Here is a 9607-nt window from a genome sequence, read left to right on the forward strand (position 1 = left end):
AGAACAAAAATAGAGAAACAAGCAAAAGAAAAATATTTACAATAACCAATAATAAGGCACACATTAGCAGTTCCCCGGCAACGGCGCCATTTTGATGAGAGAACTTTTGCGTGGTCTAGAAAATTGCGGATAAATCCTCGTTGCAAGTATAGTCTCTAAACCTTCAAAAGTCCTTTCATACAAACGTTTTGGGTGTCACAAGTAACAAACCCCTTAAAAATTGTTAACCGAGTATTTAAACCTCGGGTCGTCTTCTCAAGGAACTGCAAGGAAGTATGTTCTTATTATTGGCTATAAAGGTTGTAATCGGGGTTTAGAAGGTGAGAAGCAAGTGATTTGAATGACAAGTAAAGTAGATGGCAATTGAAATAAATAAATACTGTAAAGCAAATTTTGGCAAGATAAAAGGAATCGGAAGTCCAACTTGGTTACCTCCCTCAACAATAACGAAAGTTGAATCTAAATTCCACTTAGTTAACCTTTACTAAAGTAAAGGAAAGTCAAGGGACTAATTAGTTTGACCTTCGAATCCTATTTATTTCCTAAGAAAAAGTTGGGATTATTGAAGTTCAGTTCAATTAGCAAGATAACGATTATCAATTATGTTGAGTTTAATAATGTTGAGTTACTGATTTCTTAACCAAGACCAAAAGGGAAAAAGTAAAATTGTTGGAATAAAAATATCCTTAGATAGAAAGCAATGGTAACACAAATTAAGGAGAAAGTAATCAATAACTGAAATACCTCAAATAATCATTAATTCAAATCATAACATGGGAAGGATTCATAAGTCAAGTTGGCAACATTTATAAGTACGCATAAAAGCATTAAAGTAAATATTAAACCTGGATCGAGAGTCACTCTTACAAACTAAGAGAAGTCCTAAATCCTAATCCTAAAAGAGAGAGGAGAGAACCTCTCTCAAACTAAATCTAAATCATGGAAAGTGAAAATTGGCGAGCTCTCTTGAATGGATGCGTTCCCCCACTTTGTAACCTCTGGTCTATGCCTTCTGGACTTGGATTTGGGCCAAAAAGGGCTTCAGAATTCGCTATGAGCGTTTTCTGCAATTTCTGGTGCGTGGCCTCTATCACGCGTTCGCGTGGGTCACGCGGTCGCGTCATTCGGAGCATTTCCTTTCCACGCGGTCGCGTCAGTCATGCGACCGCATCATGTGCGTTCTGCTTAAGGTGCGCGGTCGCATCAGTCACGCGGCCACGTCTCTGCTGATTCGCACTTGGCACACGATCGCTTCGTCCATGCGATCGCGTGGATGCCAGTTTCTTCAGAAGCTCCGTTTTGTGCTTTCCTTCCATTTTTGTATGTTTCCTTTTCCATCCTTTAAGTCATTCTGCCTTAGAAAATCTGAAACTACTCAACACACTAATCACGGCATCGAATGGAAATAAAGGTAATTAAAATAATTAATATTAAAGCTTAGGAAACATGTTTTTCACATACATCACATAATAAGGAAGGGAAAGTAAAACCATGCAATTAATATGAATAAGTGGGTGAAGGATTGAATAAATCACTCAAACTAAGCACAAAATAACTCATGAAATATGGGTTTATCAACGATCCGATGCACTTGCCGGTAGTTTGTGGTTTGAAAATCTGCAACATATGTAAGCTCTCGAATGAAGTCGGCTTGTAGAAGGCTGGCTGTTTGCCTTTTAAATTCGGCCGCCCTATCTGTCGACATATTTTTGCCGCTTCTATGCGACTAGTTTTACATCCACCTTCATGGCCAATTGGTGAGACATGAAACCGGGGTCTAGACCAGGCATGTTCACTAGTGTCCACGCGAAGAGATCTCCGTTCTCTCTTAGGAGGGATGCCAATGGATCCTTTAACTTGTATGGGGGGTTGCGATTGACGAAAGTGTACTTGTCGTCTGTTTTCCCGACTTGCACCTTTTCAAGGTCCCCTTCTGGCTCTGGCCTAGGTTGTTCTTCTATTCTTGCGTCCAGATCAACACTCCTGTGGCGTCACGGGATTTTTTGGAGGCTCAGGCTAGTGTGATCACAGGCCACAGCCGCCTCCAAATCACCGTAGATGGTTCCAACTGTGTCATCGTCTGCTCAAAACTTCATGGTTAGGTATCTTGTGAATACCACCGTGTAGAAATCATTGAGCATCTTTCTCCCCAAAATGATGTTGTAAGTAGTGGAATCCTTGAGGATGACGAAGTCGGCCATAAAGGTTTGCCTCTTGGCCATGTTTTCATCATTGATCAGGATCTTGACTACCCCATCCGGCTTGATGAAGAAATCTCCCAGACCCACCACCCCATTCTGGTGGGTGTGGAAGTCGGTGTCCCAGAGCCCAAGTGCTTCGAAAGCGTTTCTAAATAGGATATTTAAATCGGCACCCATGTCCACCAGTATCCTTTTTACAAGCTCGGATCCTATCTTGGTCATGATGACCATAGGGGAGTCGTCGGCTACATCATGGACCCGACAATCCTGCGCTCGAAACGTGAAATTAGGAAAGGTAGGTGTGTCCGACATTCTGAGGCAGTTGCTGTGAGGATCTTAAGCTCTTTCTTCTGGGAGGCCCTCGACTTCTCGGTTGACCTTTCCACCACCACGTTGACTACGATGGTGGGGTCCGCCTCAGTCTTTTCCCTTGATGGGTGTCTAGCCGCTCGGGGGTTGCGACCCTCTCCTATTTTTGGGGATCTTTCCCTTGTAGGTTTTTAAGGTTTGCGTATTATTTTTTTGAACTCAGAGAGTATTCCATCATAGATGGTTTATTCCAGGACGTCCTTTACGTCAAAACAATCTTGAGGCCTGTGCCCGTAATCTCGGTGGTAATCACAGTATAGGGACTTGTTTCCTTCGGTCTGTTCCTTGAGCTATCGTGCTTTCGGAATTATGCCATGGTCATCTATCTGCTGGTAAACTTCAATGATGGGAGCAATCAAAGGAGTATAAGAGGTTTATAGGCAGAGGCTGGCCACCGAGTCTGTTAGGTCGTCGATCTCTAAGAATTTGTCATTGAAACACCAGGTTCTTCTTGGTGGACTCATTTTCGCGCTGAGTAACACCTAAGAGGTTTATAGGGTGTTTGGCCTTCACAATCCTAGTCGTGAATTGGGCCAAGAACCTTCGAGATATATCGGCAAAGCCTTCAATGGATCCTTGAGGTAAGGAGTTGAACCACTTGATGGCCGATCCAGTGAGCGCTATTGGGAAGGCTCGACAACATACGACTTCGAATACCCCTTCCAGGTTCATTCGGGCTTCAAACGCCGTTAGGTGCTCCTGCGGGTCCTTTGTCCCGTTGTATCGCAAGTTCATAGGCTTGTCAAAGTGCCTCAGGAGGTGGACCCGTAGGATCTTGTTGGAAAATGGGGTTACACCCATAACTACGGGCTCATCACATCATCTTCTTTTCCCGTCAGAGATCGGGCATCCCTCCTGAGGCCTGGTCCCCGAATGCCCTTTTGACGATGGCTGGAAACAATCACGGGCTGCTACCTCCCTCTCTAGGTTCTACAATCCAGGAGTTGTTTGACCCGGTTCCCCAAAAGGCCAGAAGCCAGCTTCTGGGTTCAAATTTTGGTGACTCCATGGCTGGTTACTGGGGAGTTGTGTTCATCAATGATCTCTTCCGAGATCCAGTCACCCATGGGCCCGGACGCCCTAGGAATTCCTCAGTCCCTGGGTCCCCACAAACGGAGCTAATGTTCAGGTCGAACTTGACTCGACGGGACTGCAACCAGGCAATGGGTGTTCCTTGGCTAATGCTCCTCCGGTACGCTGAGTGAGAACTGAATGGGGGGTGGACCTGCAATGAAATTCAGATGCCAAAGTCAATAAAGTGTGTTTGAGATCGAAAGCTAGGGTTAGGTTGCATACCTTGGGAGAATCGTGGTTTTCCTTCTTACAGGATTCCGACGCTCCTTAAGTCGGAAAGATACGCTGCGTATCCGTAGCATTAAATGCCAGTGGTGGCACTAGAGGAATTCAAGGAATAGGCCGTATCATTGTGCAGATCCCCGATAAGCAGGGTCTGGGATTTGCCCGTTGTTGAGCCATCCGATCTGGAACCTAGGCCCGAAACAAGTATATACATACTGACTCCCATTTGAAAGAAAGAAAAAGCTTCTTTCCAAATAATTAAACTTAATGAGCATGCTTGTATTTTGGAGCCAAAATCTTTCCATTACGAAGCACTTTTTCGAGGTTTTTAGATATCTTTCACTGCTTCTGTAATGTGAGAATCATGACATTTCTGCCTTTGAGTTAGCTTGACAACTTCAAAATTTAATATCTGATATGAGATCTTCTCTTTTTAATGTGTTTTCTTCTCAAGTTTCAGACCAACGTATAACTTAGATAAAATTTCTCTTATATCAACTATACACTTAATCAATTAGTTATCTAACACTTTAATGAAATTTTTAAACTATATTTATGTATGTTAATTATCAAAACTAATATCAGATTAATATGAAGCTAACAAAAAACTATAATGCTACACTAATAAGTGTTTTTTTAACTAAATTCAATCAAGTTAGCACAAGCCTAGCAAAAAAAAGCACGTATATGCGTTACTGCTTCTTCTTCTTGGTGCTTTTTCAACGCAGAAATTTTTGTTTATAACACAGAAATTTTTGAACATAGAACATAAGTTTTTACTGTAAATGTATTTTATTAGTTAGGTGAGTCAATATTTTGGACATATAGTCTTTTAAAAACTTATACGTCATGCATAAAAAAATTTTGTGTTGTGCATCAAAATTTTTCGTGCTGTATACATTTTGTTGGTTGAGTGTCAATATTTTGGACATATAGTCCTTCAAAAATTTGTGTTGTGTATTAATATTTTTGTGTTTGTGTACTAAAATTTTTTGTGTTGTGTACTAAAATTTTCGTGCTATATGTATTGTTAGTTAGGTGTCAATATTCTGGACATGGGGTCTTTTAAAAAATTTTATACTATACACCGAAATTTTTGGGTTGTGAATCAAAATGTTTATACTTTAGTTTTCTCAACATATATAGAAGAAGACGAAGATAATGACAACGACAACAACGATGATAATAATAATAATTATGATGATGATGATAAAGATAAAAGAGAATAAAAAAAAAGAAAGGAGGAGAATAAATTAAACATAAAAAAAATATACTTATAATAATAAGTAGACTTAATTGGACTTAGTCTAAAAATCGTTTCACCGGCTAGTTTTATTTAAAAAAAAAAAAAATTGACGTAACAAAACAAATCACATTAGTATGTGTAACCTATCACATAAATAACTAATGGAGTAAACTAAAAGTTGGAATCTAAAACAAATTTCTAAATTATAAAAATCAAAGACTAGAATTAATTTTTCTATAGGGACCAAAACTAAAACTTAACTATTTTACAAAAAAGCAAAAACATTTTAAACCCAATGGAAAAGAGAAAAAAAAAAAAGAAATTTATGTTAGATACCCAGATAACGAGCATACACTGATTGAAAATTCAAAGTATACGATATTCAGCATTAACACATGAACCTAGGCGGTAAAGTAACCACAAGAGCGTTACTTGCCTGTGACAAACATTAATAAAAAGGAGGTGAACTTGTGAGGTGCAAATTTAATCCACCTCACCTCATTAGGCTCTCTTATACGTCCTTATCTGTGACAATAAAATAAGTCAAACCCAAACCCCAGCGCCCCCACCCCTTTGGCCCATTACATATTCACAAAAACTTCAATAATAAAAAGGCCATTTCCATCCTCCTCTTCGACATAGGTCTACTCTTTGTGGGGTTACTCTCCCTTTCATTATTCTGTGTTCTACAAAAGTCTTCAAGACCCCACTTCACTTTCAATCTTGTCTTCTTGCAAATACAGGTTTAACTTCCTTGCTCATATCTTATATACTGTTCCATCCAGTTATTATTATTTCTATTTTGTATATATGTCAATATGAATATTATTAATTACTAAATCTTTCATAAGAGATGAGCATCTTGTTGAATTTGTTTCAGCTGGATAAATATAGGAAAATATAAATCAATCACTAATCATATAAAATTTGGATGTCCGAAATTTAAGTTTTAAATATATAATTTTTAAAATTTTTAATATGATATTTTTTAATTGATTATTGATTACTTTTACTTGTCTTTCTAACAAGACCAGATTCAAATTATTTCAATTTATTCCCCGGTTCTTCTTCAAAATAACCACACTTGGCGTATGTTTTAGACTTCTGTTTAATTTCAATTCATGGTTTAGGAAAAAGTGATTTATAACTTGATTCTTTTTTTCCTATATTTTTTTTTTTTAATTTCGGAAAAAAATAGAAACACTTAGTAGTAGCTATGCAAATAAAAAAACCAAACACACTATTAATGACTTGCATAATAATCCATTCTTTCTGGTTTTAAATTTTGTATTTGGTGAATTTCACTGATACTCGAACAGAGAGAGGGACCCTCAAGAAACTTCGGTGGTGGGTTTTGTCTTACATCAAGTGATGCTGCTTAGGGCTTCTTCTTTCGATTAAAGTTGACTTTCTTTGATACAAGCTATAATAATGGACAAAGATCATCACATTCACAACTATTCGGTATAGCGTGCTTCTCTCGCTCTCTCTCTCTCTCTCTCTCTCACACACATTGCATTTTTATATGTTCTTATTGGATCCATTACAAGCCTTTGGTGCTAGATCTTTTCATTCTCTCTCACACAAGATTGCACTTATTATCAGTTATCATAATGATGTTGTATTGCACCAACAGTTTTGAATCACTACTGCAGGCACCCATGCCCCCAACCCCAAGCTTCAACACACTAGACTACTCTCTTGATCATAATCACCACCACCACCATCTCATGCAGTTTCGCCAAGGCGAATCTTCTGGAGAACACAGCAACGGGATAGCCGATTACATCCCTCAGCAACAGCAACAACTGCCGCCAGCACCGCCGCCATCGTGTTTTTATAATGCAAACTCTTCTTCCTTTGATAAGCTCAGTTTCGCGGATGTGATGCAGTTTGCAGATTTCGGACCAAAGTTAGCCTTAAACCAAGGCAAGCCCTGCGAAGAACCGGGGATTGACCCGGTCTACTTTCTCAAATTCCCGGTCTTAAATGATAAGATGGATGAACACAATATCATGATGATGAATCACGAAAGCGGAGGCTGCAGCGACGGTGGTGGTGGCAGAGAAGAAGTAGAAACAGAAGCAGAAAACAATAATGATGAGAGGTTCAACAACGGGGAAGAGGAAGATGCTGCCATGGGTGGAGCAGATCAAGAAGATGGAAGGATGAAAGGAGAAGAAGAAACTGCACGCATTTCCGAAGACAACAACTCAGTGCAGATTCGGTTCCTTGGCCATGGTGAAGATCTGGTGCTGAACCAGAAGAGGAACAACAACTCAACGGCGTTGATGCAGGAGAACAACAAGAACATGAAGAGGAAGAGGCCGAGAACCGTTAAGACAAGTGAAGAAGTTGAGAGCCAGCGCATGACTCACATCGCTGTTGAAAGGAACCGAAGGAAACAAATGAATGAGCATCTTCGTGTCCTTAGATCCCTCATGCCTGGTTCCTACGTTCAAAGGGTATGTAACTCTAAATTGCACACAAACTAAGAACTTTTGTTTTGTTTTCTATTTTTCTTTCTTTTCTTTATCATCTTTTTCCTGTATTCGTTCAATACTCTATATATTTCATTACCCTAACTTCCTTCTTAACTTCTTCTATGTTAGATTCATTTGTTTTTATCAAAATTAACAAAATTGTTATATGCATATAAAAAATTAAACATTAAATTAATTATTATAAATATATATTATTTAATATGTATTTATTATTTATTTTATATTTTATATATATTTTACTATCTTTTTCTTTCTTAAAAAAGATATATGTTACATACGTAATCCAACATGAGATCTTGCTCTTTAGGATAATTGTTTATTAATGTTTTTGTTACTATTTTACGAATAGGGTGATCAAGCATCGATAATTGGAGGAGCTATAGAGTTTGTGAGAGAATTGGAGCAACTACTTCAGTGCTTGGAATCACAAAAGAGAAGAAGGCTACTTGGAGAAGCACAAACAAGACAGGTCGGGGATTCGAATCTCGGAACACAACAGCAGCAGCCTCTTCAACCTCCTTTCTATCCGCCATTGGCATCGCCAAGTGAGCAGATGAAGCTGGTGGAGTTGGAGACCGGACTCCGCGAAGAAACCGCAGAGAGCAAGTCTTGCTTTGCTGATGTTGAAGTCAAGCTTCTCGGATTCGACGCCATGATCAAGATCCTTTCCAGGAGGAGGCCAGGCCAGTTGATCAAAACTATTGCTGCACTTGAAGATCTTCAATTAATTATCCTTCACACCAACATTACCACCATCGAACAGACAGTACTTTATTCTTTCAATGTCAAGGTAATCCATATACATAACGTGATCAACAAACATCCCGCCTATATTTTTATGAGGAATGCTAAGGCCAGCAATTTTGGTATTTTGTAACTATCAATTGGTTATCAATAGTATTTTTAATGGTGTGAAATTACATCTAATGGTATCTAATGGTGGGAGATCTATCACTTTTGTTTTGATGGTTAAATGCTTGTCAGAAAATACAAAAGTTGCTGGCCCCTAGACTTTTCCTATTTTTATTGCGAACATTAGAAGAGAAAAAGTTAGAGATCATCAAAATTTATTATCTTTTATAATTATTTAGTTATTAATTTAATTTTTTAATTTAATAATTTAACAATATACTTTATCTCATATTTTAAAATATTAATGGCCAAAAATAAAATTATATGGCTTTTTTTTCGGTAGAAAAAGTTGTGCTATTCTAAATTCTATTAATCCAATGTTAATAAGTATTTAAGTTTAATAAACCGATGAAATTACAGTAGAAAATTATCAATGTACTTAAAATTAATTTTACACCGTCGTATTATCCAGTCAAATTTCTTTTAGTTTTGCTACAAATAGTAACCAGGAATTAAGCAGCATATATAATTAATTTGCCCACAAGCAAAAAGAAAAAACATTATTTGAGATCCTTTAATTTGTTCTAACTAATTGTGTAATCTGGTTTAATTTGTGCAGGTGGCTAGTGAGTCAAGGTTCACCGCAGATGATATAGCCGGCTCCGTTCAACAGATATTCAGTTTCATCCATGCAAACACCAGCATATAATAATAATAATAATAATAATAAGAATAAGAATAATAATATAGTTATTATCAAGTTGTGTACCTACACTACTATATATATTTGTCTTATACCCACATATATATATAACAGTTTGACCCTTTTGTTGTTTGGATTTCCCCTTTAATTTGTCCATGTTTGTCTGCATTATGAAGACAGTAGAACAAGAATACAAGATAATTTAAGTTCTATAGCTAATGGCTAATGGCTAAGGTGCATGTCTTACTTTAGTCACTTATATATACATATATAGGCTTACCCGTATATTCTAAATCAGATATATATGTTTATCTGATCTTTTTTTTTTTTATTTATTTATGGAAAGAATAAGTGTAGGAAATTAATAATTTTTTATGGTTAATATTAATTATTTTTATTTTTATTTTTATTTTTTTTTGGTAAAGTTTAGAGT

At 37.5% G+C, this 9607-nt stretch overlaps 1 protein-coding gene across 1 annotated transcript; it reads left to right on the forward strand.

Annotated features, from left to right (window-relative positions):
* Positions 5675–9528, forward strand: LOC107643813 (transcription factor FAMA). The gene is made up of 5 exons (XM_016347565.2): positions 5675–5858; positions 6435–6579; positions 6771–7580; positions 7969–8409; positions 9091–9528. The coding sequence occupies exons 2-5, from the start codon at positions 6547–6549 to the stop codon at positions 9178–9180; spliced, it is 1374 nt and encodes a 457-aa protein (XP_016203051.1). The 5' UTR covers positions 5675–5858; positions 6435–6546; the 3' UTR covers positions 9181–9528.

This window comes from Arachis ipaensis, chromosome B05 (assembly GCF_000816755.2).
Source record: "Arachis ipaensis cultivar K30076 chromosome B05, Araip1.1, whole genome shotgun sequence".
Classification (NCBI taxonomy): domain Eukaryota; kingdom Viridiplantae; phylum Streptophyta; class Magnoliopsida; order Fabales; family Fabaceae; genus Arachis; species Arachis ipaensis.